Consider the following 19,829-nt stretch of genomic DNA (forward strand, 5'->3'; position numbering starts at 1 on the left):
CAGTTAGCAGATCTCTACTAATTCCTGCAGCACAACAGCTATCACATGCCACTCCATACCATGCATGTAAACACGAGCATGATTTCCCCAGGTTTTTAAGCATGTTCTATTTAGCATCTTAAGACCAAATTCTATATGACATCATTATTTCATACATGCTAGGTAGAATCACAGATCAAACAACTATGAAGCTGAGCATTAGATACACGGGTTTATGATTGGTGTAAAATATGTCAGAACCATCCAATCTTCAAAAGGCATGCTTTAGTACAGTACAATACCAAAATGATCCAGTACAGTACATTAACAGTCATATTTCATTTACTTTCAATCTGCAACATTACATTCCGTCTTCAATTCACTGCTCGATGCGTTGCATATACACAGCAACACTAATTCAATCACAAACAAATAAAAACCAACAATTGTTTACAAATTACATTATCATTACAAGCTCCCTTAAATATTGATCCAGAGCACACCAAGATGAAAACATAAGATCAATGGAGGCGTACAACGATGCATGAGATGTCGTCCTTGCTATTTCTTGAGAGAGCCTCCTCTGTCAGCCGTTTCGCTGCTGCTTGTGCATCCTTAAAATTTTTTATCGCATCCACTGCCTCTTGGTTTGTCATCACCTGAAAATAAACAACAAACATTAGCTCCACTTTGCATCCACTCCCTCTTCATTATTATCTTCTGTCATGGCACACTGACGAGCTCACATTCAACCCTTACCAAAAGGCTCAAACCAGAGCAGGTGTCACGCAAAAGCTTTAGTGAGGTGAGCACAATTCTTAAATTCAGAATCTTGGGACTTGGGAGGATCTAGTGAGCATTTGTAATAAATCTTAGCTTAAACGACTCGAGATATTCAAGGAATATTTTTACGTTCTATTTCGTCTAGATAGAGTAACTGGACTCTCATGTCATTCTTTATATATATATATATATATATATATATATATATATATATATATATATATATAATTCTAGTAAATTAATATTACCCTATGAGGCTATGATAAAGAAGAGTCTTTAAATTAATGGATATGACATTCATGTAAGATGATTGGTTGTATGAGTATTTCCCCTTGGACCATCATTTTTTACCCAGGCATTTTAACCAGGTGCACACCAGTTAATGGGAAACTCCATACGAGTCATGCTATTGTTAGACCAAATGACATCAAGCTATGTAAGTATTAGGTAAGTTTGTCTGAAGTATGTATGTCTGGTTTTTATTCCCAACAAGTTTGCAAGAGAGAGCACCTTCCATAATCCGTCACTAGCTAGTATAATGAATTCTGTATCATTGTCAATCATCTCAACTGTCACATGTGGTTCGGAACTGAGATGCATCTTCAGGCTCTTATCGCCAAAAGCCCGTGCTACTGCCAGTCGCCCATCAACACGTGAGACATCCCCTGAATTCAGTAATAAAAAACACATTTAGCTGGTCCAGTTTACTAACATCAAGGTGAAGAGATTGGTGAAGTATTTCTGTTCCTACACTAAAGACCATAAGAGAATGTTGTTCATGACCTCACTCTAATATGCGTATGATTGTTGACACAAAGCACAGAAGGAGCAAGTTCCAGCCTGTGAATTGGCCCATCACTACGAGGGATCAGAATTTTCCCTCCAACTAGTTATTTTGGCCTGATTTGCCACTGGACCTATACCGTGTCCTTGTATGGGCTGGGTAACCAACAAAGACAAGCCATTGAGATTGACTACTGGATAGTCAATGTGCCTTTTTCTTTTTGAAGAAATGTGTCATATGAGGATGCCAAGAAAGAAAAAGAAAGCAACAAAAATTACATGTACCAAGCATGGAGAAAAAGAGTATAAATACAACCTAGAAAAGATTAAGAAAAAATTTCTATAACCTGGGAAACGTGTAACAAAACCGCCTTTGTTCTCAATGGCAAAACGTTCTTTGTCAGGTTCATGATCAACAGATAGCTGTTTGGCCACACCCTTTCTACGTATGACTGCACGAGAGTCTCCTACATTTGCTATTACTAATTTTTCCCCATTGATCAGTATAGCTGTGACAGCAGTGGAACCTCCTCTGCCCAATTCACCTGACTTCTCCAAGATTGTCTCATCAGTTATCCAATATGCAATCTTTATTGCCTCCTCTGTATGTGTCCAGAAGTCAGGCTGGTGATAGAAAACAATAAATCTGTGAAGTTTCCAACAAGATATCCTGAATCCCCACGTTATGAGATTGGCTAAATAATAAGATAATGGGGAAACGATAGTAATTTTACTGCAGAATGAGATTGGAATTTTGAGGACAAAAGTTCTACATCATGCAAAATAGCAAGTACAGGAAAGAGTAGCACCTAGTTTTATAAGATGGATTAACTACAGGGAATATTGGATGAAAGCTAACATCGTTACCTCATTTAGAATGTTGTCAAACAGATTTGCTTTCAGGTAATTTGCCACATCATGACCTAAGTGGCCATCAAATATTGCAAACAAACCCAATTCGGAATCTTTGACCTGTCTAAATTCTGCTACAACACAGTCTTCCATTGCATGTCTTGATTTCCCTTTGACCAAATGAAACCCATGTGTGATGCGCCTGCTAGATTGCTTGCTCTTCCCTTTTCCTGTGTCTGATGTAGAACTACTAAAGCCAGCTACCACCTGCAAAGAACAGAAATAACCACCCGGTCTGATGAGAAACAATATATATATTGGAATTGCTTGCACTGTTAGTTGACACAAATGCCCTGATACTACAAGAATTATAAACCACAGTACAACAACAACTACGCCTTCATCCCAAAACAATTGGGGTCGGCGATATGAACCAAAAAACAAAATCATTCTGGGTCTTCCACATGAATCCTTCTCCAATCATTTCTATCCAATGCCATGTCCTCGGTGAGGTTCAAAGCATTCCATATCCTTTCCTATCACCTCCATCCATGTCTTCCTAGGCCTACCCCGACCTCTTTTAACTAATATATTTTCCCATTAATAATGTTGTGGCTAGAAAGAAACACCACTACACCTTTGGTCTCACCATTTACAACAAGATACAGGCTTTGGAACTCAGCCTAAGAGCCTTTTTTGGGACTTCTAACCTTTCTCCATTTTCTGAAGACGTTACACGTGTGGATCCTTTTGATGGTTTCATAAAAGCAAGAACAAGAAGACAGGAAGCAAAAGAGGGATGGCACATAGATAGGGCGAGAAGAGAACTTCATTCAATAGAGAAAATGAGAAAAGCAATACAACATATTGGGGTCAACCCACTTACCTTAATGCAAAGACTATTCTGGAACAAAATGGCCCTCTTACATTGACCACTACACTTTTGAATGATAAAATACAAAAATTACCCTTATGCATACATAGTAATACATAAATGGGCATTACCCACCAAGTCTACATCACAATAGGCCCTAAACTCCAATAGAGGAACCAGAACAGAGAAGGGCATAGTGCAAGGTATCCCTGACATATCTGATAATCCTACTATTGCCAGATGGCTAGACCTAAGATCACTCATAAACTGCCTCACAACATTCTCTGCAAAAGTGATGTCAGGTCAATAAATAGTCCAGTAAACCAAACTCCCTATTAGGTTCCTATACACTATAGGATCATCAAGAAGCTCTCCATTTGTATATGTTAGTTTGCAGTTTGCTTCTATAGGTGCATCCATGCTCTTTTGTCATCAGCCAATCTAGCCTTACTGATCAAGCCTGCTACATACTTGTGCAGAGTTGAAAGATAGCTCCTTTTCGAATATGCTACCTTATCAAAAAATACGTCAACTTACCTAATACTTTAATTTCAAAGCACTCATATCATTATCACCACCAGCATGATCATATTATCCACAGAGAGCAGGAAAATACACTGCTGCTTATTGAATGCAATCACAAACAAGGTAGAGTCATGAAAACTATACTTGAAGTCAAACTTTTAACTGCTGAACTGAATTTTTCAAACCATGCTCAAGGAGCCTGATTCCAGTCATATACCTCTTTTTCCAACCTGCACACTCTTCCTTCACTATCAATGATTCCCTGAGGTAACTCCATATAGGGGTGGCAAAACCTGACACGACCCACCAACCCGCCTCTTAGGCGGGTTCGGGTTTGGAAAAAACGAACCTGTTTAATAAACGGATCGACCCGCCTAACCCGTTTATAAACGGGTCGGGTTCGTGTTAGGGTTATGCCAACCCGCCAACCCGGCTGACCCGTTTAATAAACGGGTTAGGCGGGTGGGTCAACCTGTCTGCCAACCCGTCAACCCGCGAACTTGAGAACCCGTTTACCCGACGCAACCCATTTATTAAATGGGTTGGCGGGTCGTGTCGGGTTACCCGTTTATTAAACGGGCCGGGTTCGTGTTTGCCACAGCCAACCCGTTTAATAAATGGGTCGGGTTCGGGTTGAGGTATGCTGACCCGCCAACCCGACATGATTGCCACCCCTAACTCCATATACACATTGCCACCCCTAACTCCATATACACCTATTCTTCTAGATCCCCATCGAAAAAAACATTTTTTACATTTACCATAGGTCCCATTGTTTGAATGCTACAACCACAAGCAATGTCTTGATAGTTGTCATATGTGCTACAGGGGCAAATGTCTCAGCTAAATCTATTTCATATTGTTGATTATAATCTTTGGCTACAGGTGTGTCTTATGTCTTTTTACCAAGGTTGTATGTATCATATTGTTACCCGTATTGGTCGGGCCTAAAGTAACACTATATTGTATCGTATTGTAAATGTAAAACCCACGTAAAAAAAAGGTGTCGGACACGTGCCGGATCGGACTCAGGCCTGATGTGTGGGACTCGGGTCGGGTCTAGGCCCGAGCCCGACCCGGGTTCTCGAATGTTCGGGCCTGCGTCTTTAAAAGACGCAGGTTAAGAGGGTGAGAGGCAAAACCCCTTGCCACTCTCTCTCTCCTCCTCTCCGCCTCATGTGTCCTCCCTTTTCTCTGCGACCACCGGCGACCGTGTTGACGACCCTCCCATCGACGACCCGCTACCACTGCCTCCGACGTCTCTCTCTCTCTCTCTCTCTCTCTCTCTCTCTCTCTCTCTCTCTCTCTCTCTCTCTCTCTCTCTCTCTCTCTCTCGATGTTCCGACCGTCGCCAGCCTCCTCCTCAGGTTACCTCTTCCCCGGTTCTCCTTCTTCTTCGTATGCCTCCTTGTTTTCCGTCGTCCGACAAGGGGTGGAGCACCCTTCCCTTGTTTTTTTCGTCAGGCAGAGGGCAGAGACCCCTACCTTTGTGTTTTTCTGACAGGCAAGGGGGCTCCGCCCCCTGCCTTTTTCTGTTTTTTTTTTTTCCTTTCAGCAAGGGGGCCCCTATTTTTTCCGTCAGACAGGGGGCGGAGCCCCCTTCCTTCGTGTTTTTCTGACAGGCAGGGGGGCTCCGCCCCATGCCTCTTTGTTTTTCGTCCGACACGAGGCGGCCCCTGTATTTTTCTTTTCTTTGCTTCTTCGCCAGGCAGGAGGGCGGAGCCCCTGCCTTTGTGTTTGTCTGACAGGCAGGGGGGGCTCCACCCCCTGCCTCTTCGTTTTTCCATTCGACAGGGGGCGGAGCCGAATACAGTCGGTTGGGTCCAATAAAGCCCCACTTAATCCTATAAATATGTATATATATAGGGTCAAATATATATGGCTCACACAAGGTTAGGCCAGACCAGACTGTGTCATGTCGGATCAGGCCGACCAAGATGGCCAAGCCTGACCACGACTGCCACCCGAGCAGGAATAAGGGCCGAGGTTCATTCCTGATTTCTTCACCACGATTAACACTCACACACGTGTGTGTGTGTGTGTGTGTGTGTGTATATATATATATATATATATATATATATATATATATATATATATATATATATATATATATATATATTGTCATAAATAGAGGATCAATTTAAAGTATGTGTGTGCCCATGATTAACATGAGATCAACGAAAATAAGTAATCTGTAAGCAATTTTTTTTCAAATCTCGTAAGGAATGAATGCATTGATCACATGTAAAACATGCTTTTGCCATGAACAAAAATTTATAATGAGGAGGCAGGATCTTCTCCTTCCTCTTCTTCCTTTTCCTTTTCTTCTTCTCTTTTCTTCCTCTTTCTTTCTTTCTTTCTTCTTTTTTTTTGAGTTTTTATAATGAGGAGGCCTCTAGAGGGTGACGCTGTGAAAATGTCTTCAAAGAGACTATGTGCACAAAGGCACTAAATTCTCAATATGAAATGTGTGCACAAAGGCACAAGATGAACACTCACAAAAGAATACAAATGCACAAAGGTATAAAAATAAAGAGTACTTTTATTGAATAAGTGAGAGAGATTTACAAAAGCTTAAGATTTACAAAGGGGGGAATCCCCTGTTTATATACAGTGAGGAGCCTTGGAGGGGCTCCCTCATATGGACGTTGGAGCCCCTCTATGGCTAAAAGACAAAAAGTAAAAAGAATAAAAAAAATTACAAAATTACAAAAAGAAAAGCATATTCAAAAGGAATATGCGTGAAATAAGGAAAAGATTGTTTTACCCAGAGGGTATTACAAGAATTATATATATATATATATTATATTTTAACATCCCCCCTCAAACTTATAATGACCGACAGTTTGCCAAGAAGAAAATTGAATCTAGGGAAACAAAGTGCCTTATTAAAAAAGTCTGTCAGTTGATATTTTGATGTTACTATGACTTTCTTCAGATATTCTTCTCTAACATAGTGGCAGTCCATCTCGATATGCTTCATGCACTCATGAAAAGTGTAGTTCTTGGCAATATATATTGCACTCTTATTATCGCAACACAGCTTCGTGGGTCCTTGAACATGAACTCCCATATCTTCCAGTAGTCGTTGAATCCAAACTATCTCCATGGCTCGGTATTCAGCCTCAGTAGATGACAGAGACATTTTTTGTTGCTTCTTGTATCTCCAAAAAATTAATGATTCACCTAAGAACACACAAAAACCAGTGGTGGAGTGACGATTATTTGGATCACCTCTCTAATCAGATTCAGTATAAGCAATTAAATTTAATTCAAAAGATGAGGATAGAAATACTCTCTTGTTTATGGACCCCTTCATATATCTGATAATTCGAAGGATGACACTCATATGAACTGATGTAGGAGCGTGTTGAAATCGACTTGCAACATGTACAGCAAAAAAGATATCAGGTCTAGTGATGCTAAGGTACATCAAAAATCCAACAAGTTGCCTGTAAGGGGTAAGATCTTATAGGGGAACCCCATCATCAATTTTCATCTTTGTTCCTACTACTTCAAGAGTTTTACAAATTTTATCTTCTGTAATTTCTGACCTGTCAATAATCTCGAGGGCAATTTTAGTTTGAGACAAAAAATAACCCCTGTGAGAGTATGTCAGAAAACCTAAGTCTGACATTTCAAATTTTTCTGTCAATGTGGACTTGATACTCTTAATCTCTTTAGTATCATCATCTGTGATTAGCATATCATCAACATATAATAACAAGATCACAATACCTGCATTAGATTTCTTGACAAACAAGGCACTGTTAGTATAACATGAAGAAAAATTATTTTCTATCATTAAATTATTAAACTAGTCATACCAAGACTTGGAAGCATGTTTCAAACCATAAAGAGTTTTTCGTAGATGGAGAACTTTACCTTTAAGAACATCCATACCTGGAGAAACATCCATATAAGCTTCTTCATTTATGTCTTCATTTAAAAATGCATTTTTAACGTCCAATTGATATATGTTCTATTTTTTAATGGAGGCAATAGTAATAAGACACCAAACAATGACCATTCGCGCAATGGGAGCAAAAGTTTCAACGTAATCTATTTCATATTCTTGACTATATCCTTTGACAATAAGACAAGCTTTATATCTTTCAAGAGACCCGTCACTCTTAGTCTTGACCTTAAAAACCCACCTACATCCTATTGTCTTTTTACCTTTAGATAGATCTTGAAATTCCCAAGTTTTGGATTTTCTAAGAGCTTTAAGTTCACTTTTCATTGCATCCCTTCATTCTACAATTTTCTTTGCTTCCTCAAAGTTTTTAGGTTTCACATATGAATAAATAACACTAAGGCATGCTCTACGTTTATGTGAGAATGATTCGTAGGATATAAATCTAAAAGAAATTCTTCTAGCTCTTTCGATCCTACGATGATTTAGATTATTTATGAAAATAGGTTCACTAGATTCACTATACTTTTCAATTGCACTTCTTAAAGTGTTTCGATCTCTATGGGTATAGGTAATAGGTTCATTGGATGTTCCCATTTGGGTATGTTGTTCAAGAGTTTGAAAATGAGAATCATTACTCTTGTATTTTCTTATCATTACTAGGAGCATCATATATCATTTCATCATCACTAGATACATCATCATTTATTGATAACAATTCAAACAAAAAAGAATAATCCATATTATCACCATGAGGCTCATATTCTTCAAAACCACTAGAACTTTCTAAAAAAGTTACATTTCTAAAAACATATAATTTATCATTTTTGACATCATAACATCTAAAACCTTTTTGTGTTTCGAAATATCCAATAAATGCACAAGGAATAACTTTTGGTAAAAGTTTATCATTTTTATCGGTAAGAACAAAACATTTGCATCCAAAAACTCTTAACCTATTGTAGTCGGGTTTTTTTTATAAACAATTTCAAAAGGTGAGATTTTGTTTAAATTTTTCAAGGGAAGACAATTTATAAGATAAACGGATGCAAGAGCCGCCTCAGCGCAAAATGTTTTAGGAATTCCAAGTTAAATCTCTTTTACAAAGATCTTTAACAAAATGTAAAAAAGAGAGCTTGGTAATATTGAGATGCCCAAGACGTTTATGTCAAACATTTATATCTTTATGTTGGGCAATGTTACAAAAATAGTGTTTTTGAATTTGAAGGAATTTCATGTAGTATAGATCTCCCTTCCTAGAATCTTTCTCAATCAACTTCCTGGACCGGCGATCCTGTATCCAACATTTATTTGTTGAGAATTTGACATCACACCTATGGTTCGAGAGTTGAGAAACCAAAAGTAAATTTAAATTTAATTTTTGGTATAAATCTAATTTGGGGAATAAAAAAACCTTGATTTTCAAAATTTTCAATCTCTTTGATTTCAAGAAAAGTGCCATCCGCGGTTAAACAAAAGGAGATATATTTTTTGTATATTCAAAAAGAGAAAAAATATTTAGAGTCATATGAAAGGAGGTACCCGAATCTAAAAGCCAAGAAGTCTTACCGGGAGGAGAGAAGGTTGACATAATGGCTCCGAAAATGGAACCCTTGAGAAGAGGTTGAAGAGCCTCTATAATTTGACTTAGTGATAATGCTCCATTGTTGAAAGTAGATGGACCCTCATTATGTAGTTGAAATGTTGTAGATATGGCCACCTTCTTCTTCCATTTTGGACAAACCGGTTTAATGTGTTTCGGTTCTTTACAAAAATGACAAATGATTTTACCATAATCTCTTCCTTGGTATCTTCCATTTTGACCACTATCTTCTCTTGCTCCTTGATTTTGATTTTGAAATTTATTGAAGTGAGGAGGTTTATAGATTTTAAAATTACTCTCCGGTCTAAAAGTGGCATAAGTTCCTTAATTCTCATCTTTGTTTGAAGGCATAGCACGAACACTTGGATTGGTTTTACTCATTCTCATTTGAGTTTCTTCTCCACTTAGCTTAGTAAGAACATCTTCAAGAGATGGAGAAGTGAAAGAAGATAGAAGGGAAGATCTTGTTTGCTTGAATTCGGGTCTAAACCCATTCAAAAAATTAAAAAATCGATCTTCTTCCAATTATTTGTGTTAAAGCTCAATGGCTTCTCCACTCTATTTTGGTTCAAGCATAGCAAGTTCATCCCAAATAGATGACAATTCGGCGAAATATTCTCTAATACTCAATTCGCCTTGTTGAAGGGTCAAAGCCTTTTTTAGAGATAATATTTATGGGATAAATCTCTCGAGGTATACATCCTCTCAAGATATTCCCAAACTTGAGACGTCTTTTTAAATTTCAAAATATTTGCATTGATTCTAGTCTCAACCGAAAAAAAAAATCCATAAGAGAATTTTGTAATTTTTTATCTTCCATTCTTAATGTTTTTTGTTATATTCTTCAAATGCTTTTACTCTCTCCTCTCCATCAAGAACTTTTATTTCTTCTTTTTCAACTATAGTGATTTTTTGTTCAGGTTCTGGAATCGTACATTGGATGTAACCCCAAAGTCCATTACCCTTGATGTGAGCCTCCATATTGTCAGCCCAAACATGATAGTTTGACTCATTGAGTTTGAAATCAAGAGAAAAGTGGGAGTCTTTTTCCGTCGTTAAGGAGCTTTTATGAGAAACAAAGAGCCTTCAAAAAAATAGAGCACTTACCACAACGGGTCTTCTTTAAGCTTACTTGATATAGTGTGTCTCACTAGAAGTAGATTGCAAGAGCTTTCCACGCCAAAATACAAGAATGAAGTATGGACACGATTTTCGAGGTGACCATCGTGATGATGCAATACACGAGCTATTCTTCTAGAGACCAAGGTCTGATACCATGTGAAAATATCTTCAAAAAGATTATGTGCACAAAGGCACTAGATTCTAGACACTCACAAAAGAATACAAATGCACAAAGGCATAAAAATAAAGAGAACATTTATTAAATAAGTGAGAGCTTTACAAAAGCTTAAGATTTACAAAGGGGGGAATCCCCTATTTATATACATTGAGGACCCTTGGAGCCCCTCTATGGCTAAAAGCCAAAAAGTAAAAGGAAAAAAAATTTACAAAAAGAAAGGCATATTCAAAAGGAATATGTGTGAAATAAGAAAAAGATTGTTTTACCCTTAGTGGGTATTACAAGAATTATATATAGATATAGATATATATTACATTTTAATAGATGCCCCCTCTAGGGCTTCTCAAACGTGGGCTGGAGATAGAGCTTTTCTATATGGGACTCTATCTCCAATCTCCTTTCCTAATCCCATAAGATTTTGTCAATTTTTTCCAGCTTCTTTCTTTTTCTTTATTATTTTCTATACTTAATTTTTTTCTAATTATCTATTGGGTTCTTCTAGAGGGTGACGCCCCTCTAGAGTCCCCTTTTTAATATGCAATTGCCATTTCAAAACAGATTTTTTTAATTTATTAATTTTTAATATTAAAATAATTTATTATTTAATAATTACCCAAAAACTTCCAGAGAGTGCCTTATGCCCCTGGGAGTCTTTTAACATTAAATATCTTCAAATTAAACCTTTATACTGATTTTAAAACTTTGAGTCTAGATCTATATTAAATTGGATCATATGGATCGGATTCGATCTGATCCAACCAAGACCCGGTCCTATCGAAGCGGGCTTTTTTTGAAAAAAATGTGATTTTTGGGTCAACCGTAACCTGAATTCAAAAAAATCAAATACCATTGAACTCAAAATTTTGAGGCGCATCTAACGATATATAATTCGATTTTGGCCTTCGAATTTTGCCTAAATATAACCCAAATTTTGCTTGATTTTAAAGGTTGAAAATAAAAAAATTTATCACCTTTTAATTGGCTCATTTAGGTCTTGCCGATAAGACCTACGCCACGCCCAAACTCAAATATCATAACCTAACATTGAGTGTTTTACCGATGTTTCTACAACACGGTATTACACCATATGCAATATTTGTAGCAGTTGAATTGTTTGGGCTATGATTGCCTATCATTTCAATGTTCTAGCAAGTTCAGACAGGATGAGACCTTCATCTTCGGTCATCAACTGGATCACAATCTTCTATCCTCTGGTACTTAAGAAAGGCTCCTCTGAAATTATGCATCTGGGAATATATCATGATTTGTGCCCATCTACCTCCAACAGTTTCCCCATCATCTCAATATAAGTGGACTTAGAAGTAGTGACCAAATTAATTTCATAAGAGGGCCAGGCACCATCAATTTTTTGTATCGCAGGAACATGGGATTCTATGAGATAACTAGAAAAATATAACATTTCCCTATGATGTCCAATTTGGTCTACCCTTAACTTTGACCTTCGGTCAACTCTATACCATTGTTACCAACGATGCTTAGAACTAGTAGGAGACGTGCTTCCTAGGAAGTGGGAAGTGGAAGCATTCGGTGTAACGACCCCAACTCATGCCCCTTGAAAATACGGAATTTTTTTTCAAACAGTGCGAAAAACTTCTTAGAGACACGGGGTCCTCACAGTTCTAATTCCAACTTGATAGCCAAACACCACAAAGGGACTTACATTTATCATACACAAGAACCAAAGCAACCCTCTTTATTTATGAATCAAATCCATCTCAAGAGGCAATGTTGTACTCAACGAGAAAATAAATCAACATCTAATTAAAACAAAAGAAACTGAAAAGAACAGTAAAACTGAAAGACAAAAAGAAAGAGTCACTCTGTCCACTAGTGAAGCTATCAAGAACCAAGTGTGACTTTCGTGCCCTTCCAGTTGTAACGCCCCGAAATTTTAACCCAGATTTATGTGGATTTTTTTTTAACAGCGAAAACAACTAATAATTTCAAGGTTAAGCATTCTGAAACGATACAAGAAAGTAAAGCAAATCACACCATTTATTTTCATTTCAAAAAACTTATGAAATTAAACATCAGAGTTTTCACATTATGAGTCTCAAAACAAAGATTGAAATCTGAAAGAAAGTAGAACAGCCAGGAAACAAGTAGATCAAGTCTTGGTCAGCGCATCATCTCGCGTCGCTCATAGATCTACTCTTCACCTAAAATGTGTAAATTAAAAGAATTAGACTACAACTGTCTAAGTAGGAAATCTATAACTTTTAATGCAGGTATATCATGAATTTAATATATGATGTGGGTATCTTGTGTGATTTTCAGCATATACATAAGCAAGTAGGCAGATTATGTAACAATAATAATGTAGCAGGTAAGGCATTAAGCAAATAACGCATATTCTGCAACAGCAATAACAGTAACATGCATAACATTCATGTAACAATCACATTATGAATTCAATTATCTCATATCTACACATTTTATGATTTCGTTTCATCATAAGCTCAAAATATAAAACATGCTGAAGGATTATGAAATTGTCTCTCTAGTAACTCCACTCACTGTGATACCTAACTGTTCTAAATAGTGTTTATATTTTCTTATCCCGCGGGTACACACGGGCCGAGACAACCATCACATAAGAGAACGTTCGGGAGTATATTATTCAAGGTTGTTTTATTAACCCGAACATTTTAACTGGGACTGAAATCCCAAGGGAGCGGCCAGTGACCAAGAGAACCTCCTAAAGGCCAAAACCAAAACAGGATGAATCTCTAACTTCTGTAGAAGAACAAAGAACTACCACCTAGGACACACTGATAGTCTGGGTCCCCCAACTCCGAAGACTGGGGACCAACGAGTCACTTTAGCTCGAAACAGTTAAACACATGTCTCCGGAGTTTTGTACCACCTACCCTTTCCAAGGTAAGCCCAAGAACTAAGTGGGTTAATCTTTTCGTTTAAATAACTTCCCAAGGTATAGGGGCATTTCCCCAAACATTCTACTACCATAGTAGTAGATTCTCAACCTTAGTCATGTTACTAAGATATAACACATTTCGCCCCCCTCTTTTTCTTTTCTTTTTTATTGCACAAACCCACTCAGAGTGCTCCGGTGACTTTAAACCAGTCAAGCACAAAACATTTACGATTAAGTTTTCCTCATTTTTTTTATTGCTATAGCACACAAGCTAATAGCCCAAGTACCCGCATCGGGTAATCCATTCATATTGCTGATTAGGCAAAGCACATATCCATAAATAAACTAAGTGCACCATCAAATATTTGAAACCAACATATAACCTCCCACAAAACATGCCTACTTACAGGCAATTCAAATCATATATTACAGTCTAATCAATGATAACAGTAGTAATGACTGAGCAGTATAAGATCCATTGCAGCCTAATCGAGGATCTCATATTCATGTGTATATATACATATATATAAAAAAAAATTAAACAGACCCATTCGTTTAACAGAAACTCATGGTATGTTTTAATAACTTAAACATACTCCATTTATGCTAACAGGAGCTACGTAAACATGTTGTATACTGTTTAAATAAGACAGATACAAAAGAAGCTTGTTAAGTTTTACTAATTTAAAACTGACTCCAATTATGATAACAAGAGTTACTTACAGAATGTAATGTTAAATAAAACAGACTCAAGTGATCAGCCAACAGGTATTTAACAGAAGCATATTAGGTTTTATTAATTTAAACAGATTCCAATTTGGATAACAAGAGTTGCATAAAGAATAATATGCAATGTTAAATAAAAACAGACTCGAGAGATCGGCCAGCAGGTATTTGACAGAAGCTTGTTAAGTTTATTAATTTAAACGGACTCAATTCAAAATATAGAAATAAAAGAAATGCTATGAACTATTAAATGAAACAGACTCAAAGATCGGCTAAGAGGCATTTTACATACATACATCATGTGCATAAAGAAAAAAAAACAGACAGTATCGGCTAGTGCATTTTGCCTAGCCAACCCCGAATTCTAAATTTTTCGATCCCAATAACTGAAACCTCCCAATCAAGGAGTGTTCCTTCATCAAGACTCAAAAAAACAGAACCTAGTTTATGCAACACAGTCGAGAATCGCCCGGTTGCCCGATACTACAACTGGAGACCGCCAGATTTCGGGGTTCAGAGTCGAAAATCCCCTAATCGGGGGTTAGCCAATCATCCCGAATCGAAAACCCCCAAATTCGTGGAGGCATCTGATACTCAGAATCGAAAGTAAACCCCCAGATCTGGGATTACCCGATACATCCCACAGAAACCCCTAAATCATATAGGTTTGGGTTTTCTACATGGGGTTAATCAGTAAAATCCCACAACACGAATCGCCACAACTGGAAACCTCCACTCACCTGTCTGAGTTTTTCAGCGGTCAAGCCTCCCCAAGGTCTTGGAAACACACCAGAATCGGGGGGGGGGGGTTCCCTTTCCCGACTGACCCAACCACAACTAGATTCAAGCTATACCTAGCAGTAAGAGTATAGAACCTACCTTTTCCGGCGACTGGAAGGGATGGCTGACGAAATCGCCGACGACTCTGGTTGTTGGCGATGATGGCAGCATGACGACGGTAACCCTGCCGGCGTGCGAAAGGCGACAGAGAGGGAGGTGAAGACCAAGAGGGAGAGATACAGAGAGATGGGAGGAAGAGGGAGAGGTTCAGGGGGTCGAACGGCAGAGAAGAGAGAGAGAGTAGAATGAAGAGGGTGAAACCCTCTCCATCCGCTTTATAATGAGTCAAACCCCCCCCTTCTACGATCTTTGCAAGAATCGTGCCCCAATTACGATTCTTGTTTACGGGTTTTAAAAGAACTGTCGCCCGGGTCCGGGTCCAAACCGTGACCCGCGACACTGGATCCACCTTTGGCATGGATCCAGGTCGAAAAATAAATGGATTGACGGATCCATAGTTGGATCTATTTGGGTCCAACTGTGCATTCGACCCATCGTACCCAATTTTAATTAAAATTTTTCTTATAATAAATAATATTAGTTATTTATTATATATACTTTAATACATATTTGCAGGTTTCTTATGGATCCAGGTAACGGATCCTAAGCCCAAATCATATAGAATCGCTTAAAATTTTCGGGTATTACATCATTTTCCCCTAAAAAGAATTTTGTCCTCGAAATTTACCTGTAAGTGTTTACTCGAAAAGATTGGGGTATCTCTCCCGCATATTGGCCTCAGGTTCCCAAGTGCTTTCATCAATACCATAGTGTTGCCATCTCACCTTGACGAGAGGGATTGTCTTAGATCTCAAGACGCGTTCGCCATACTCCAATATTTCCACTGGCTTTTCTTCCATTGTTAAGTCTTCTCTTATATCTACGTCCTCATACTGGATGACATGTGATGGGTCTTGAAGATATTTTCGTAATATAGATACATAGAATACATTATGAATCTGAGCATACTAGGGAGGTAGAGTTATACGATAGGTCGTTTCTCCAATCCGCCCCAAAATCTCAAAAGGACCGACATATCTGGGGCTCAATTTTCCTTTCTTACCAAAACGAAACACACTTTTGGTGAGTGTTATCTTCACAAAAAACCGATCCCCCACATCAAAAGTGAGCTCTCTGCGCCTTTAATCTACATAACTCTTTTGCCGACTCTGGGCTGATAGCAGTCTATCTCTTATCATCTTGATCTGTTGGGTATAATATTGTAACACGATCGGTGATTCTATCAACCGTTCACCAATCTCGTCCCAATACACAAGTGATCTGCAAGGTCTTCCGTAAAGAGCTTCAAAAGGAGTCATACCAATGCTTGCATGGTAACTATTATTGTAAGCATATTCAGCTAAAACAACATGCTTGTCCCATTCACCTTTCCAATACAGCATACATGCTTGCAGCATATCTTCTAGTGTCTGGATAGTCCGCTCTGATTGGCCGTCGGTCTGGGGATGAAAAGCGGTACTCAACTTCAGTTTTGTACCCAAAGCCTGTTGTAACTGACCCCAAAACCCAAAAGTAAACCGAGGATCTCGATCTGATATGATAGAGACTGGTACTCCATGCAGTCAAACAATCTCTCTGATGTATAAATTTGCTAAGCTCTCGAGGGATTGATTTATCCGTATGGGTAGGAAATGAGCCGATTTGGTCAGTCGATCCACTATTACCCATATAGCGTCATGTTGTTTCCGTGTTTTGGGCAAACCCACCACGAAGTCCATGGTGATTTTTTCCCATTTCCACTGTGGAATCTCCATTTGTTGTATCATTTCGCCAGGCTTCTGATGTTCAATCTTAAGTTGCTGACAAGTCAGACATTTGGAGACATAACTTGCGACCTCATGCTTCATTTTATTCCACCAATACCCCCTTGCAAGTCTTTAAACATTTTTGTACCCCCCGGGTGTATGGTGTATTTGGACTTATGTGTTTCTCCCAGTAGTTCTTCTTTCAACTTGGGATCACTCGGGACCCAAAGTCGCTTATGCATCCGGATACTGCCATCTTCCTTGAGTGAGAAGCGCGAATTTTCTTGCTGACCTAGTGACTTGAACTTCTCATACTGGGGATCCTCCTTCTGACCTTCAATAATCTTGGTAAGGATCTCGGGATGGGCAGATAAGTTAGATAACTTAATACTTCCCTCGTCGTTTGCGAACGGTTTCCAGTCAATGAATTCTTCCACCAAATTCCACCCTTTTGTCAATAGACTGAACAAACTTCAACCAGCTTTGCGACTGAGAGAGTCAGCTACAACATTTTCCTTCCCCGGGTGATAGGAAATGGTAAAGTCGTAATCTTTTATAAACTCCAACCATCGTCGTTGTCGCATATTCAACTCCTTTTTGGAGAACAGGTACTTGAGACTTTTATGATCAGTAAATACCTCGAATTGTTCCCTATACAGGTAATGTCGCCATAATTTAAAGCGAACACTACGGCTGCCAATTCGAGATCATGAGTTGGATAGTTTTGCTCATGAATCTTTAATTGGCGAGAAGCATACGCTATCACCTTGCCATTCTGCATTAAGATGCATCCCTAACCTGTAACTGATGCGTCTGAATATACCACAAAACCACGATGACCTTAAGGTAGAGCCAACATTGGGGCGGTGGTAAGCTTCTTCTTTAAGAATTGGAAACTCTCCTCGCACTTATCTGTCCATTCGAACTTAATTCCTTTCCTTAGAAGCTTGGTCATGGGCATGGCAATCCGTGAAAAATTCTGAATGAATCTTCTATAATAGCATGCTAATCCTAGAAAAATCCTGATATCACCGATATTCTTAGGTTGACACCAATTTAATACAGCTTCAACCTTAGTTGGGTCCACCGATACTCCATCTCGCGATATGACATGGCCTAAGAACATGACCTTCTCAAGCCAGAATTCACACTTGGAGAATTTGGCGAAAAAATTGGTGTTCCTTGAGAGTCTCTAATACAATCCTCAAATGTTTTCGATGTTGCTTTATGCTTTCGGAGTATATAAGTATATCATCGATAAAGACAATCACGAAAGTATCCAAGTACGCTCTGAATACCCGATTCATCAAATCCATGAATGTGGTGGAAGCATTTGTCAATCCAAATGGCATAACCACAAACTCGTAGTGTCCATACCTTGTTCTGAAGGCTGTCTTTGGAATATCAATGTCCTTGATACGAAGTTTGTGATATCCAGATCTGAGGTCGATCTTTGAGAATACCTTAGCCTTTTGCAATTGATCAAACAAGTCCTCAATGTGAGGTAAAGGATATTTATTTGTTATGGTCGCCTGATTCAGCATCCGATAGTCTATGCACAGTCTCATAGACCCATCTTTCTTTTTCACGAAAAGAACTGGTGTTCCCCATGGTGACACACTAGGTCTAATGAAGCTTTGCTCCATCAACTCTTGGAGTTGTTTCTTTAGTTCCTCCAACTCTACTGGGGCCATACTGTAGGGCGCTTTCGAGATCGGTGTCGGCCGAGGCACCAACTCAATATGAAAATCCACCTCACGTTGTGGAGGTAGTCCAGGCAACTCATTCGAAAACACTTCCAAAAATTCACGAACCACTTCAAGTTCTTCTAACGATGTGATCTTCGGCTCGCAGGAAAATACATTCACTAGGAATGCTCGGCACCCTTGCCGCATATACTTCTAAACCTTTAATACTGATACCATTCGGGCTTTTACCGTAAGTCGGGACAAGACCACTTTTCCTTTGCGACACAGAACATTGACATAATGTTCATATAACCAATCCATCCACAATATGACATCATATTCAGTCATATCGAGTAGGATCAGGTCAGCAGGTAAATTCTACCCCTCCAAGGCAATCGCTACATCGGGGATGTAGTTTACACATATATAATTATATCCTATAGGATTGTACACATCTAAGACATGTTTCAGAGATTCAGTATGTGCCCCTAAAAGTTTAGCAAACTCTATGGATATGAACGAATGTGTAGCACCACAATCAAAAAGGACAAGTGCAGCATAGCCATTAACAAGTATTGTACCTTGTACCAGATTTCCCTTTTTCAGCTCTTCTGCAGTGGAAGCATATACTCGTCCCTACACCCTCTTTTGTGTGTTTTGTTGTGGTACCTGCTGTGGCAGAGGTGGTTGATGTTGCTGATATCCTTCCCCGGCATTCCCCCTCTGCATGCCCGCCATCTTCTTATGGCACTGACGAGCATATTGACCCATCTTGCCACAGCAGAGACATGCACCGGTGTCCCTGGGGCAAGGTTGCCCGTAGTGGGACCAGTTGCACTTCTGGCAAACCCGATTTTGTCCCTGATGTTGTGGAGGACGAGCACCACCATTGTACCTCTGCTTCTTGTGAGGAGGTTGGTGTTTCTTGCTACCCTGATGTTGTTGCGGACCGGCTCCCCGCTTCCACGGTGTGTCATTCTGACCCTTCCTTGATCACTCTCATTCTTCGTTCAGCATAGTAGCCACTTAAATGGCTTGTGTGAGGGTGAACGGCAGATTAATCATCACTCGTGGTCGTAAACCGTCCTTGAGTCCACGAACATACTTAGTTGCCCTGGCTTTATCATTCGCGAACAAATTTGGGCAATAACGCTCCAAGGTCCGAAATTTGGTAGTGTATTCTACCAGATTCATATTCCCTTGAGTAAGCTCCAGGAACTCCTGTTGCTTCTGATCACGAGCGTGCTAGAGAAAATATGTCTCTAAGAACGCTTCCCATGGAATAGGATCCATCCCGG

At 39.0% G+C, this 19,829-nt stretch overlaps 1 protein-coding gene across 1 annotated transcript in view; it reads right to left on the reverse strand.

The window, feature by feature from the left end:
- Positions 1–298: 298 nt before the first annotated feature.
- Positions 299–19,829, reverse strand: part of LOC149834573 (putative protein phosphatase 2C 39) — a 37,967-nt gene continuing 18,436 nt past the window's right edge. The window contains exons 2-5 of the mRNA XM_090011487.1: positions 2,413–2,664; positions 1,893–2,169; positions 1,273–1,427; positions 299–638 (exon numbers count right to left, since the gene is read on the reverse strand). Of these exons, the coding sequence (XP_089867613.1) occupies positions 501–638; positions 1,273–1,427; positions 1,893–2,169; positions 2,413–2,664 (822 nt within the window). The 3' untranslated portion in view covers positions 299–500. The remainder of the gene's footprint in view (positions 639–1,272; positions 1,428–1,892; positions 2,170–2,412; positions 2,665–19,829) is intronic.

The sequence above is a fragment of the Nuphar pumila genome, chromosome 6 (assembly GCF_984573655.1).
Source record: "Nuphar pumila chromosome 6, dmNupPumi1.hap1.1, whole genome shotgun sequence".
In the NCBI taxonomy this organism is placed as follows: Eukaryota; Viridiplantae; Streptophyta; class Magnoliopsida; order Nymphaeales; family Nymphaeaceae; genus Nuphar; species Nuphar pumila.